The sequence below is a fragment of the Mytilus galloprovincialis genome, chromosome 1 (assembly GCF_965363235.1).
Source record: "Mytilus galloprovincialis chromosome 1, xbMytGall1.hap1.1, whole genome shotgun sequence".
In the NCBI taxonomy this organism is placed as follows: Eukaryota; Metazoa; Mollusca; class Bivalvia; order Mytilida; family Mytilidae; genus Mytilus; species Mytilus galloprovincialis.
The window spans coordinates 93,110,123-93,126,330 of NC_134838.1; the positions used below are offsets into that span (position 1 = coordinate 93,110,123).

Below are 16,208 nucleotides of genomic sequence, written 5' to 3' on the forward strand. Positions count from 1 at the left end.
AAATGAAACAATGACAGTTTTAAAAATCAGCGCAAATGAAACAATGACAGTTTTAAAAATCGGCGCAAATGAAACAATGACAGTTTTAAAAATCGGCGCAAATGTCATACGCCCATTTAAATGAGAACTCCGTACAAGTTCGATACGTATCATCAGTTACACATCGAGAAACCTCTTATATTAATTTTGTGCACGGTTTGCATTTCTGCAAGATATTTGATAATATTTTATCTCAGTCCATTGTACGTGCCTCCAAAGTTTAGAACCATGTCCATCTATTTGGTCCCACTGTCATTATTTCTCATCACAAATCACCGTTTATAGAAATATAAATTAACCCATTGATTCATCGACGATTTCGTGAAGTCAGCGAACCATGGTAAAAGTGAATTGTGTTCTTTACGAGTGTGTACCACGTGATTTATAGAGTACTTGTGTCAAATGTACTTTTACAGTCCATGTAAGGACACGTAAGAAGTTCACATCAACTGTCACGAAACATAAATGAATTTTGGCGGGGAAAAAAGGAATTCAACAAATCGACATATTTTTTTGGATATTTTATAAATCAAATGGATAGCCCAACAAGAAGTAAGTAACTACATAATTATACCATACGCCGTACGTACAACATTAAACAGGTTCCGAATTTTGGCAGTTTGGCTCAGTAGGCCAAATAAGCTAAATCGAGCTATACAAATTTTGTTTTTTTTTATATAAAGTTTCAGTTTTTCTCTTCAGTGTTATTTGGAAGTTCAATCCTAAACTGTGCAAGCATTATGAAAAAAAAATGAGAAGAGATTGCATTCCGTGTAAATTAAAAAAATGAACTTTTGAAATGATTTTATCTCTCTGTAGAGTTCAAAATATTTTTAAAAGTTGAAAATTGCAGTGAAACACCAAATAATAACTGAAAAATTGAAAGGCAGGATATCAACTGCAGAAATATATGGAATCTGTTGGACTTGTCATTATCACACCCTTGACTTGTCCCTTTGCTTTGGGTTGATACCCTTGACTTGTCCCTTTGTTTGGGGTTGATACCCTTGACTTGTCCCTTTGTTTGGGGTTGATACCCTTGACTTGTCCCTTTGTTTGGGGTTGATAACTATGAAAAGCTTGGGTAATTTTACTATTTTTGCAAATAAAGTAGTATTTTAACTATTTTTATTTGTTGAACTGATCTGCAACCCAACTCGGTGGCTGTATCGTATCCAAAGATATAATCAGCTTGAAAAACCAACACAATTCATAAACATAAAGTAAAATATAATTAAAAAAAATACTTTAATATAAGACGATTGAAGTCATGAGAACTCAAATGTAAATTGTATGATCTTGTATGTTCCGAATCTCTGAAGTCTCATGCCGTCTTGAATATGCATATGTATGTGCGAAACATTGGCCACTCGGAGTTTAGCAAAAGCAATCGATTATGTATTCGCCTGATAAATTGAGTATGCATTATCACGAATTTCTATGTTTGCTCAAATTTCATATCTAAGAAGCTAGTTTATACGCTGGAGGTTGTCACAGTCTTTTGAACACCTGTCCTTACACAGATTTACTACTTTCCTGGTTGTTCCAGTCTACATTGACATCGAAAAGTACGTACGTGTTCCAATAATTTGTATTAAGCATGACCGTTTTATATTTCCTTCTTCAGGTTGGAGAATATCCTTATAAATGGGAATTATCCCATTTATTGGTATCAAATATACCCTAAAACAGGAATCCAATTTCAGTGGTAAAGATATAAAATTTTTGGATTTAAGATTTGCTGTGTATAATGGTGTATGATGCAAACATTCACGTAAATGACAACATTTTTGCCCCAAAATACCATGATTGAAATATCATCTGGCTAAAAGTTCATAGCCTTCAAAACGTTGGACTTTCGGAGGCCATTATCTTTGTATTCAGTTCTCATTTAACTACGGTCTTCACGGGGAAAATGTTGTCATTTCTATGAATGTGTGCGCCATGATATTAATAATGATGAATTACACATTTTTATTTGTTTTTCACTGTAGATTGATATCCGTCTTTGGTTTTAAAATACTCATAAATCGGGATATTACCAATTTATGAGGATCTTCCCAAACCTGTCTTGTTTGACTTTCTGTCTTGGTGTTCCAAGTGTAAATGTGACGGCATCAGAGCCTCAACAATGTTGTGAAACCCAACTTAAAGTCTTTGGTGTTGGCGCCACCGGATGTGGTCGAGGTTGTACCTTCAAGATAAATGATTCAAGCATAGTGGTAACGACGCCTAGCTCAACTTATTTATATAACAATGGGTGATAAATTTGTTGTTTTGTTATGGATTTTCTCTATGGTCTATGTGTTTGGTTCGATATTGGTACCATTAAACAAATTTGTATTCTATAGAACTGATCTTACCCTCGGTTTATCCAGATACATAAGCCGTTGCTTTACGTTTGTATTGAGCTGTATAGCAGAAAAGTCCTTTGATCGAGTAGGCTACTGGTCCACTGACAGTTATTTGTACAAACTTTGAAGTTTTGTTTTTGCTTGCATTCATTTTGTTTGCCGAATAGCATAGAGTACCGGTATCTAGAAAAAAATGTTCAGCTTAACAAAAATAATAAGGGTTATTTCAAGCGTCAGATTTTTGTTACCTCTGAATAAAACCGAAAAGCGGCAAGAATCTTCAAATCTTCCATCCCCGACAGTACGGGGGCAAAGGCAGTCAAAATTGTACAATCATTGTCTCATCGGTTGCCAGATGGAATTTCCGAAAGTTAAAAACATTTTAAAAAAGTTCTAATTTAATATTTCGTGGAAGATTTTCAGACTAATAGCCCTAGATAACACACAAAAAAATAACTTTTTTTTACTACTAGTATGTGTCAAATAGTTTGCTGTTAATGTTTCAAAAAAGAATAGTCAACACAAACACGCCTGAACATAACATGTTGCACTCGACGACTTTCTCTTTTCGATGCAATTTTTGCCCATTTTTGTGCTTTTCCCCCAACACAACTAATGTCTGGGCAGAGATGCAAATTAGTGCGTTAGAAAGATTACTGTGTTTTTCTTTCTATTCATTTTTTTCTTCAGCGGAATTTATGCTTATGCCCTACAAAGATCAACTTGGATTTGGACTTGTCACAATCGACTGGTTTTTTTTATAATTTAAAAAGTTCACAAATTTCGGAAAGCTCAATACAATAATTCAAGTAAAAACATGTATATCATATGCATAAAATCCTAATTTATGCACCTTTATTAATCTTTTAAAGCCTATTTAAACAGAAGTAAACAATTCATGTGTACATTTTTTTTTTGTTTACCTTCTCTAACAAAAAGTTTCATCTTTGTTTTTTAAATTCAACTTGGTTTCCAGCTGTTGTTATGGACTTTGGTCTGTTTTTCTAATATTGAAATTGACCTTGACCTCGTTTTTACTGTTCATTGCTCAATGTAAAGTTTTTTGTATGATTTTTTTTCAAACTATAAGCAATTATAGGTCAACTATATTTGTTGTACGGAATAATTGTACTGTGTTCATAAATTTTCACTACTGTGAGCAATAGGTATACTATATAATGTTTGGTGTATGGAATAACTGTAGTGTCCAACTGGCAGGTGTAATGCGACTTTGACTTAATTTTCGTGGTTCAGTAGTGTAAGTTAAGTTTTTGTGGTTTGGTCTGTTTTTCTTATACTATATGCAATAAGTCAACTTAACATATATTTGGTGTATAAAATTATTTTACGATGTGCATGTCAGTCTGGTATATTTTATTTGACCTTGACCTCGTTTTTATTGTTCATTGCTCATTGTCAATTTTTTTTTTCATATACTACAAGCAATAGGTCAACTATACTTGTTGTATGGAATGATTGTACGATGTACATGTCTGTCTGGCAGGGTTCATCTGACCTTGACATGATTGTCATGATTCATTGATCAATGTGTTCTGGTTAATTTTTTTTCTTAGTTACTATGTGCAGTAAGTAGGTCAACTATATTTAAAACATATTTATTGAATGAAATGATTGTTAGGTGTACATGTATTTCCAGTTTGGTTTTTCTGACCTTGGCCATTTTTTCTTGTATCATGTTAAGTTTATGTGGTAGTTCCATAGGAAAGCTTTATATTATGACTATCAACTTGAAATAATTTGTAAGAAGGCGAGACATTTCAGCGTGTGCACTTTTGTTCTTCTGAAGTAACAGTTGTTTAAAATAATTCATTGATGGATTCTTGGAGTTTTACAAATTTCGAGAACGATTATCGTTCTCAAGACTCAGTAATAAACCAATAAAAAACTGTGATTGGAGAACAACTTTTGTACTCCAGAGTACTGAGTAAAGTTTATTGACCGAGATGCCAAACAGAGGAAGGGGTATCCTGTCACCACCATCTGCACGTCCCAACTCATAATCTTGGCAAAATGTATATCGGGGAACTGTAGTATATATTTGTTTAATGTCTTGATTTTCTATAGATAAAAGTGTTCTTCTTCCAGGCCAGTAAGGAACCGGATTCAAAGCTAAATGTGATTGGTTCCACGCGAAAACTTTGCGCAGTGTCGGAAACACACAGAAAGTTCTCTCTTGGCTATTTACATTTAAAAACGATCGCAATATAATACAATTAAAACACTGTACATGTACAACTGGTGTTACCTACCTCCTTTCAGATCATGTCTTTAAGCCAGCCCTGAATCCCTCAACTGCGTTGGACGATGAAACTGTTGTTCCAATCCCTGAGATGGTCCTCGGGAAGAAAGATTGGCCGTAAGCATCTGTACATGTTCTTTCTTGGTAGAAGCGGTGTTTACCTCTGGCCCGGTTATCAGTTGAGATTAAATATTGATGACGGTATATATGTCTAATATAAGATCATGCTGCATCTTGAATAGTATGTAGTCTGTTTTATTTGTATTTGTGACACAGCCAGGTGTTCGATCTGTTTAGTTGTTATTCACAAATTGTCCTGCTCTTTTCTGTACCTGTTCTATTGCCTTGATCTTATTTTGGGTTGTTGGGTCCCATACTGTGTATGCATATTCCACTGCAGGTCTTACCATGGATACATATGTAGCTGCCTTTACAGGTTTTGTACAGCCATTGAGATTTCTACGTATAAATCCTAATGTTCTATGACCTTTTCTTATGTATTATCTTTGTGTTTATCCCAGGTAAGGTACTTGCTGATGGTTATTCCTAGTTATTAACTAGCTTCAATTGTGTCTAGAGTATGGCCGTGTAGTTTGTATGTTGTTTATATCACTGGTCGATTTTTCGGTGATATTGTTATGACCGGATTTTTTGGCATTTAAACTCATCTGCCAATTGTTTTTCCCATTCTTCCAATGCTTCTGGAGAAGTTCTCTATCTGCTTGGTTGGTGATGGTACGAAAGAGTAGGCTGTCATCTACGAATAATTTGGTCTCTGATGTAGATGCTGTTTCTGGCATGACGTTAATGTAGGCCAGGAACATTTATGGTCCAAGGACTGTTCTGAGAGTACTGGTAATTTCGTGGTGACAGCTTCTTCTAGTATTACACTCTGCTTTCTGATGTGTAGGAAGAAGCTTATCCATTTCTTGGTTTTGGGGTTGACGCCATAGTTTTCCAGCTGTGTAGTAGGCGGTGAAAGGGTACCTCGTCAAATGCTATTGCAATGTCTTGCAGGATGATGTCTACTTTGATGTTTCTTTTTAATTTTGATGCAATGTCGTTGATGGTTATGATGGGTTGGGATTCGCATGCTCGTCTTTTGCGGAATTCGTGTTGTGCATCAGTAAGTATAATATTTTTGTCAATTTGGTCCATGGTGTTATGTACAATATGTTCTTAGACCTTACATGTGATGGAAGTTAGAGATACTGGTCTGTAATTAGATGATATGTGCCTATCGTCTTTTTTGAAAAAGGGGAACTACATGGGCATCTCTTCAATCTTGCGGGACTTCGCAGGGGCGAATCAAGCCATTTTAAAAAGCGGGGTTCCAACTATATGCTCCCATTAAAATGCATTGATCGTCTAAAAAAAAGGGGGTTCCAACCCCCGGACCCCCCCCCTTTTTTTGATCCGCCACTACTTCGCCAGTGTTCAATGGTGTTTTGTATAAGTTTTGTAAGTACAGGAGCAAGTTGTTCTGCTGCTGCTAAAAACACGGTATTGAGCCGGGACCAGTAGCTTTATGAGATTTCATGTTTTTAACAGTTTGTGGACTTCGTTGGTGCTAATGTGTATGTCCTTCATGGTAAAGTATGGACTTATTCCTTTATTTGAAAGGTTATTAAGGTTTTCTAAATACTGACTGAAATTTGTCGTTTTGAATGTCAGCTGGTGTGCCTCTGTAGAAATCACATTTTACTTTTTAACGGTGCAACACCTGTCCATTCTTGACCTTTGCTCTTGATATTAGACAAGATTTTCAGTTATCTTTATAGTGGGAGCTGACTTTTTCCATATATTTCTTGTTGGCTTGCCTGAATTCCCACCACTGTACATCCTCTTGTAGTCTTTTATGTATCCATATCCTTGTTTCTTTTCTTTTTAGTTTTTCTAGCTTCTTGTGTGCTTTTTGTTTCTGGTTTATTTTGCGTCTAATAGTTGTATTAATCCATGGATGAGTGTTTCTTCCTTGAATCATTTTTATGGTACTCTTTTCTCTATGGTTGTGTGTACGGCTGTTTTGATTGCCTGCCACAATGACTCAACGCTTCTGTCTTTGATGTTTTTGAAAGTTGTTATGAAGTTTTGAAGGTCTTCCTTTATTTTTATGTATTTCGGCTTTTTTCCATAGGAATATTTTACTTCAGACTGGTTTAGGTATAAGTGGTTTACAAACCTTACCATGAGGACGATGCCACAGTCGCTATTTTCTATAGACGGTAAAGGTTTGCATCTTGATTTAAATGATGCGTGTGAAGTAAGCAATAAATCTAAGGTGTTCTCTTTGTGCGATGGGAAGTCCTCAATTTTTTCTAACCCGTTGTCAGCTACAAGTTCTAAGAACGCCTGGTCGGTTCTGGTAGGATACTGTCGATGGTCTATAGTTTGTTCTGCCCAGTTAATATCTGGTAAGTTAAAATCGCAACCAATAAGGAATACATCTTTTTGATGTTTTGCTCTGATTTTATTTATTTGTCTTTCATTTAATTCAGGTAAATTTGTCGTCTGTTTTATCTGGTGGTCAATAATATGCACCTATAAGTATATTATCTTTTTTCGTTCTAGGTTAATAGTTAATAGTGCCAGTCAGTAGCTCTGTGTCTGTTACCCAGCTGTAATGTGTGTTTAGCTGCCATCGTTACCCCTCCGTGGTTTGGGCAATCTCGTCGTTCAGTGTCATAGTGGAAGTAGTCTTATAGATCTCATTTGATATTATGTTGGGATCAAGCTATGTTTCCGTGCGGACTGTCTATTATTTCGTCAAGCTCAGTTAGCTCGTTACTTGTAATTGCTTCAAGTAGTATACTCCTTTTTCTGAGACTTTGAAAATTGATGTTCAATATTATATTCTTAACCGTTTTAATGGCTGGCTTGGTTTAAGTTGGTTTTAGTGAAGATGTCATGATCGGTATATATATCTGTGCTGAATGATGTTGTGTTAAATGATGGTTAGTTAATGCTAGATCCTGATGTTGATGGCATTGATGCTTCTGCCATCAATGGATTGGTTGATATATATATTTAGTGTTGATTGTTTGCTGTAATCTCCATTTGGTATGCAATATATTTTCTTTGAATGAAGAGTTTGTAGCAAGATGGGTAAGTCTAGGACCATGTGTCTTCGCTTTTGCCGAGGTTGCTGTATTCAGATGTTGACCTCGACTATTAGTCCCATTTTCGTTTCTGCACTCTTTAACTCAAGTTTTCCTCGACCACATTTTGGGAAACTCTTATACACATTCGTATTTGGGCAATGAGACATTTACTGTTCTATAATTATACCCCTTTAACCGGTCAAAACTATCAACTCGCCGAGTAGTCGAATGATGATTGGTTTTTGGTTGCTTAAGGTCCAGTATCGAATAATGAATTGATTACTTGTATTACTTCGGTATACAACATATTTTCAAATCTGAGTCTTGGGTTAATATAATATACAGTAAAAAGTTTAAGGTAATGTTGGCATGATAGAAAATTATACAGTTACAATGTCCTACGTGTGTCTAGCAATTTTAAAGAAGTGACTTCGAATTCGAAATGATTACATAAAAGCATAGTGTATTTCATGCATATGAAGTGGCCGAATTATTTTCAAATTCAAACTGGTTCTAGTGTTGGGGTCCCTACGTTGTGTTAACATGACAACGCCACCCCACGTTTTGATTGGAGATTTTTAATTTGCCAATCTTCCGAATTATTAGAGTCGTGATGTGAAATTGGTAAAATGCTTATTCAGTCAGTGTTTTGTAGTACATAAAACTACGTTCAAATTATTAAGATACCTTAGAAACGAACAAATATCTGTGATAATTTATCTTACGCATTAACAAGGAATACAATGGCAATGAAGGATTCTGGTCGTGGGATACCATCGAATCACTAGTCATTTATCTTACGCATTAACAAGGAATACAATGACAATGAAGGATTCTGGTCGTGGGATACCATCGAATCACTAGTCTGGCGTTTGATAAGAATTTGTTTCGTTTGACTATAAGTCTGATGACAAATGCTCAATTTTCTTTATTGGGGAAGGGGGTCTTATAAGGCATCGGCTAATAAGAAGTCGATAGTTTATGTCGATCTTTGAGGTCTTGTTGCCCTTTTGTTCATTTTCGTGAGGATGTAAAAGTATTGCAAGGGAAAGAAATGTGCAATATGTTGACGCGATTCGGTGCAAATGAGACTTCATTGCATTCATTTCTATGTTGACAACTTCCACATCCTGATTAGGGGGCAGTTCCGGCCCATTTGATTGTTTTTTTGGGGGGGTTTGTTAATAAAAGAAGATGGAAGTAGGAGCACTATATAGTTTAAGCTACGTTTGATACTCTTATAAAAAGTGATCAAGATCGGCATTAGAAAGTGCCCCTAACAAAAATGAATTCTTACACTGCACCCTCTCAAAATAACAAAAGTTATCTCACTCAAGAACAAAGGACAAATTCAATTACTATTCATGTTACAAATTATATTCAGGAAAATGTCAGTCCGAAATGTTGCAATAAGAGAGGTAACTCTGTCTTTCTTAAAGCACAATTTGTTATCGCTTACTCCCCTTATAACGTAACTGTGCAACAGCTCAACTTAAAATGTAAATAGCACCAAAATATGCCTGCTCGACATCATTTATAATGGCGAAATAGAGAGAATAATTCAAAATAACTAATACATATACATGTATGGGCAATGCTGAGCATATTCAGTAAAAAGTGAACAAGTGAAGTTTTAGGAAGGCGTCCCAAAAAAAAAATAGCCTTGCCAGACGTCATAATTATTTGAACTAGAGTTATGTACCTGGTGAAAGAATCGTCCCAGTTTTATTTTCACTCATTTTTACTCGGTTATTCACATAACATCAATGATCTTAAATGGATAAGACTCCCGTTACATCAGTCGTTATAGACTAGTATTGAGTAAATGTACAAAATTTACTTTTTTATATGATGTTTAGCATTAAAGGAAGAGAGACAACTCTGTCTGGCCTACAGAACGATTTTGTTATCGTTTTATCACATATAAACGATATTTCTTTCTGACCGGTCACAATGTTGTCTGATTTGTGAACGTCACTAGAAAACAAATAGTATCGACTCGCATGCCCTTTTAACATTGAACAAGTCTCAAGTAATCATTGCTTAGGTGCCATACATTACATTACCCAAAAATGCTCATGCATAAGAATTATTGAAACAGTCGCTATATTCAATATGTCCAATATTTCAACAAAAAAAAGAGTATTAACTGACATTACTACTATTACTTTTCTAATTTCGTATTGACTTTTTCTTAGTCAATTTGTTTTTAAAAGCAAAATATACAAGAATCGACGCCTGAGAATTTTGAAAACTGAGGTGTTTTTCAATTATTTCCATTTCTTGATTGGAACAATCAAAAGGTGAGAAAATAGAAACAGTGGTTTTAATTTGTCGGTCATTGAATTACTATCAAAGGCAAAGAATGAAGCAATATACTAAAGCGAGAAGTGTCGACTCAGTTTATAATTGAAGATCTTCCAGCAATTGACTTGTAAGTGAAAAAAATAATAAATGTATATAGTTATTTCTCGGTTTTTCATGAGATTGATAAGTGTCTGTCAGAGAGGAAAAAGTCTCCCACGCTTTTGCTATCGGCAGATAACCCAATCGTGCATTGCTTTGTTTTATGTAGCAGTTATCTCCCGTTACATGTAACATATTTCTTCGCTTTGAGACATAGTCGAGAAATAATTACATAATTACATTAACTAATATTCCTTTCGAGGTTCTTATTCTCATGGTACCTTGAATAGTCAATATTTATATAATATATTTATACTGAATTTAGTTATGACTTTAGTTTTATATTTAGTCTTATACCCGATTTTATAGCATATTGTAGTTCTAATTATATAGCATATTGTAGTTCTAATGCAAAAGTTCTTTTCACACATTAATTTTTAGTTTGTGTATTTTGGAAATGTGTTTTAATTGTGAAATAGTGTAAGTTTCTTTGTAACAGGAAAAATATGTTCACACCTTTCAGTATCAATTTGGCCTAAATATTAAATAATAATATTACAATATCTCTTGCCCCCTGGTAAATATTTCCTGTATTAAATCAATTTAATATTTTCCTTCAAGGCAAATCTTGACTAAAAATAACAATGTATTTTTTCATAAATCAACAGCAATTATGTAATAGAAACGGGGAAGTTTTATTTCTATTTCAATCTGGGAAGGAATGAGGACTATTTTTCTTTTGAACAGGAAGCTTGTTTAAATGTTTTCTCTTATCTGGGGTATTACTATTTGAAAATTTAGGTCATTTCTATCCAAATGGACGCGTTTATAATTATGTCAATAAAATATGATCTGCGTTCAAACACGTTATGTACATAGTCATATGTAGCTTTACAGAAAATTACATTCAATATATAAAAATTAAATCAGCAGTATGAAATTTTGAAAATGTGTGATTACTGAAGTTTTCTAACATACGAAATATGTATGTATTTAGAGTTTTTATCGTTGGTCCAAAAGACTAAAATTAAGGTTCTCAGTTAAGTTGAATAAACTTAAAATACTAAACTTTAATATTGAAACAAGTGTGTTAGAATGCGCTTTCTTTATTAATTATTTTATGAACAAGTTATATATACATACATATATATACATCAATAAATGAACAAACAAGTAAAGAGAATTGCATGAAATATATTATTTACATGTATAATATAAGCTGACCCCCACATCATTTTAGCTCGGTGTTTTCCTGCATGTCAGTGTGTAATATTTGTTGTAAAAATTATGGTTAACATAGAAAAAGTGTAAAAGATATTGTCTTTAAATAGATTTATTCAGTTTCGATTCAGTCGTTTAGTTCAAAAACTAAAGCCTTTAAAATATGTTAGGAATTTTCTCTTATATCCCGCTGTAATGTTTTGTTTACGTTACTCATTCACCTTACCACGCTGTTCTGTTTACGTTTCGAGGCGTATTGTAAGCTATGGAGCTTTTGATTGGTCGTTACTAGATAAGAAACGCGGGAGTATTTTTGATTGGTTAATATATTTGTAGGTAAAAAAATAGCGGCAAGCTATTATTTGGCAGTCGGCCAGATTTATAACATATTCAATCAGACATATCACTACAACGCAATATAGTTCTCTGTCTGCATTCAATTTTATATTACTTATACCTCGCTTATAATATTTTCGTAGCTCGGGATAGTAAATTCAGCATTTTGTAAGAGATTGTCATGATATAAATTATAAAATATTTCAAGAGACTTTTTCAAAACACAAATCTGGCATCTCTCCAAGTGGGATGTGCCTTAGCGCATGAATCGTGTCCTGATTATAGCACATTGATAGTTAACGTTAATACTATACACACAACTTCGGAAACTCATAACATTTGTATATTCTGTCGTGTCAACAGGGATGTCTTTTTGAGATTTGCTTAGTGAATACCTAATACTTTAAGGATACTAGTGGTTGATAAATAAGAGATATATTCAAATATCATCATGTTGGGAAGAAAGTTGTTTAATAATAACAACCCGGGAGAAAAGAAAGAGCAAAGTAAGTTTGAATTTACTTTTCTAAATTGCAGTGAAATATGGCGAGTTTATACATTACATCTTTACTTGATGCCACGTTACTTTGTTGTTTATACATTATGTTAGACTCATATTTTTACAAGTCTATCTTGTTTTTTCAGTAAAAGGAAAAGAAGAGCTCAATAAAACATATAATGTTGGTGCACAGCTGGGAAGTGGTGGTTTTGGAACAGTTTATGGAGGCACAAGGAGAAGTGATGGTCTACCTGTAAGTATAAAATAGAGAATTTTGTTTCCTTGTTTTTAACTTTTACAACAAATTTCATAATAGAAAACATTTATTTCTTTAGACATCTATACCCTTCTTGTAAAAACTAATTAAAAATGAAAAAAGAGAAAATAAAACACATTACTTAAAATGTTTATATTTGAAACATGAAAACATTGTACTGTTGTTAACAAATTTGTATATATCTTTCAGGTTGCGGTTAAATTAATCAACAAAAATAAAGTGACTGAATGGGGACTTCATAATGGACATAATATACCAATGGAAATTATTCTCTTGAAAAAAGTTTCTCATGTTTCTGGATGTATTAAAATGTTAGATTGGTATGAAGTGAAAAACAATAGTGCTCACAGTTATGTTATAGTGATGGAACGACCAGAGCATGTTCAAGACTTATTTGACTATATCACAGAAAAAGGCGCTGTTAATGAAGAAACCAGCAAAGTGTTCTTTAGACAAATTGTAGAAACTCTATATAATGTTCATAGATCAGGTGTTGTACACCGAGACATTAAAGATGAAAATATTTTAGTGGATTTGAAAACTGGTGAACTGAAAATAATTGACTTTGGATCTGGTACATTGCTCAAAGATACAGTTTATGTGACATTTGATGGTGAGCATCTTTAATAGATTGCATTTTGTTGTAGTGTTGTAGGAATATTGAGTATTTGATTTAATACAAAAGTTCATCCACCTACACATATTAATTGATCCCAATATGGGAGATGCTAAGAATGCTTTACATTGGCTGGCAAAACATATCAATTACACAGTTGCTGCTGCTGAAAATATCAGCATAAATGATCACACATGTGTCTCAGCATAACTTGGCAATGATTCATATATTCAGTAGCAAAACATACATAGCATACATTGTTTACACAAAGTTAACAACTAGGTTTAAATTACAGTGCATAACAAGTTATGATATTGGCTTATTATATTGGTAGCATTAGCCAAAAAAATATGACTGGTTGCTATCAACCTAAAATTAAATGCTTTTATAATTTGTAACAAGTCAACTGTAGGATTGATTATGTGGGACATTTTGAAGTTGGTTCACAAGAACTCCTTGCATACCTGTGATCAGTCATGCATGTCAAAACATTTACCTGAGTTTTTTAAATCAATACTTTGGCTATTAGATATGAATAAATGGGGTAATTAGTAAAATTTTCTAACACAAATTACATTAAGGGTATTAATATATTAAAAAGTTGATCATCTGTCAGGCTTTCTTATGACCATATGTCCTTTCATTGTGACATTCAGGTGTGTCCTTTACTTAAGTATTTAAATGTAAAGGATGAGTTGTGACAACACTTCACACATCACTTCATTTTAGGCAGTAAGAATTTAGTTGATTGATGACAAAAATTGAGACTAAATAATAAAAACATATAAAACTTAAATTATGTATAGAAATTCATAATAAAGTTAGAGCTTAATTTTAATTGTTAATTCTGTAAAGAAATGCATTAGAAAAGTTAGAGCTTATTCTTAATTGTCATATCTTTATTTTTAAGGTACAAGAGTGTACAGTCCTCCTGAATGGATAAAACACCATCGGTACCATGGAAGATCAGCAACAGTGTGGTCTTTGGGAATTTTATTATTTGACTTAGTTTGTGGAGATATTCCATTTGAACAAGATGAACAAATCATGAGAGCAGAAGTATCATTTAGGGGAAGATTATCACATGATGTGAAAGACTTAATTAAAAAGTGTTTAGCAATTCGTCCATCAGATAGGCCATCTTTTGAAGACATTTTAAATCATTCATGGTTAGCAACTCCACAGTTGCCAGTTGAGAAACTTAGTTTACATGGAAATAATAACAATAGTTCTTGCCAGCATGGAAATTCTGTAGACACTGTTTCAATGAGTAGCCAAGAAAGTGTGTGACGAAACCTTATAACAGAATAGATTTAGTCAATATTCTGTGCAACAGAAAAATGCAATAAACTTACTCATTCCAATGCTCAGGGATTAATCAAACAATTTGCCAAAGTCTGGCATAATTTTATTGTGCTATTCAAAGAGGACATGCTCATAGGACTTGTTTTATTTATTTATTTATGATATAAGTTCTGAGAACTTATTTGCCACTGCCATTTCAATGCATGTGAAACATTTGTACTTTTGTTGTCAATAAGTGTAAATTCAATTTTGTATAAACTGGTGCTAAAAATTACGACTTGGTTTATACCATAGAGAGACCATTTGAGTAGATTTTACAACGGAGAAACTAAGTTTCTTGATAATATATAATGTGTACTACTGTAGTATTTAACATTCACATTGATTTTAGAAACAACTTGGAGTCTTACTAACTCCTATGTAGTAATTTGGCACTAAACTAACATTTACCAATTTATTTTTAACAGATTTATATAAATCTGGATCTGCATTTTAAAATTTGTAATTTATGCAACAATTATACAAGATTTTGCCTGCCAGAAAAGTTCTCTTTAAATCATTTTTACGAATTTTTCAAATCATTAATCATTCATTTTGTAAATATAAAATCATATATTTATTGGCAGAATTTTGCCGTGTGTAAGACTATGTGTGCATGTTAAAACTGAGGTATAATAGGAGATGGATGCATGAGCAAAGAGCCATTTTAAAAAATTGTTCAGAATGATAATGATGGATGTGAGAGTAGGTTTGTGTGTTGCTTATAAGCAGCTTAGTAAGGTGTGTCTAATTTATTTGGGAGAAATCCTTTGTGTTTGTTTGTAATGTATATAACTTATTTTTATAAAGAAAAAGAGAAATGGAAGGATCCTAAAGATTTGAAAAATAAAAGTATAAATATTAATTTTTGTTACTGTTCATGTTTTTACAAGTACAAAATGAAGTAAGACTACAATTTTGTGTACATTTGTACTTCAATAGACAGTTTTCATGTGAAATGCAAAAGAAAAGGAGATGTCATCCTTCATACATGTATATAGAACACAATTAAAAACTAGACGCTGATCATACATAATGTACATGTACAAATGTATACAGTACACAACTCAAAACTAGATGCTGATCATACATAATGTACATGCATATAGTACACAATTCAAAACTAGACGCTGATCATACATAATGGACATGTATACAGTACACAACTCAAAACTAGACGCTGATCATACATAATGGACATGTATACAGTACACAATTCAAAACAAGACGCTGATCATACATAATGTACATGTATACAGTACACAACTTAAAACTAGACGCTGATCATACATAATGGACATGTATACAGTACACAATTCAAAACTAGACGCTGATCATCTACAATTATACTATACATGTAGATTTTTAAATAAGACTATTACTACTACAAGGAACAATCCTATATGATAAAATACATGTACATTTGTATCTGTATGTTTATTTGGATTATGCTAATACGGTGCTACTCTATATAAAATAAGGAGATGTGGTATATGTGCCAATATGACAACTTCAGGTACCAAAATGTATATACATTTGCACCAGACAAAAATTGAATATCTGTATCCTATGTACATTTTTATTGATCAAAATGAGACTGATCTAAAAAATATGAGTACCTCAACAAAATTTCAATTTCATACTCTACTTTTGTAGAATGAGATATGAGTCCTGTACACTTGAACAACACAAAATGAGTTCTGTTTATTTGCTATACACATTAAGACAGCTGTAGCCTCGTATATTTGTATTACA

General features: G+C 33.2%; 1 protein-coding gene across 2 annotated transcripts; it reads left to right on the top strand.

The window, feature by feature from the left end:
* The first annotated feature begins 452 nt into the window (after positions 1-452).
* LOC143045094 (serine/threonine-protein kinase pim-3-like) lies at positions 453-15,318 on the top strand. 2 transcript variants are annotated; one of them, XM_076217404.1, is made up of 4 exons: positions 453-591; positions 12,363-12,469; positions 12,683-13,106; positions 14,020-15,318. In XM_076217404.1, the coding sequence occupies exons 1-4, from the start codon at positions 573-575 to the stop codon at positions 14,397-14,399; spliced, it is 930 nt and encodes a 309-aa protein (XP_076073519.1). In that variant the 5' UTR covers positions 453-572; the 3' UTR covers positions 14,400-15,318. The 2 variants fall into 2 exon arrangements, with proteins under 2 accessions (XP_076073519.1, XP_076073510.1); XM_076217395.1 differs by lacking the exon at positions 453-591 and adding an exon at positions 12,041-12,223.
* Positions 15,319-16,208: the final 890 nt, after the last annotated feature.

Excerpts from the sequence above, each read along its gene's own strand:
- LOC143045094 (XM_076217395.1), top strand. The coding sequence starts at position 12,169 with ATGTTGGGAAGAAAGTTGTTTAATAATAACAACCCGGGAGAAAAGAAA. Across the intron at positions 12,470-12,682 it reads GGAGAAGTGATGGTCTACCT|GTTGCGGTTAAATTAATCAA; the intron begins GTAAGTATAAAA and ends TATATCTTTCAG. Across the intron at positions 13,107-14,019 it reads AGTTTATGTGACATTTGATG|GTACAAGAGTGTACAGTCCT; the intron begins GTGAGCATCTTT and ends TTTATTTTTAAG.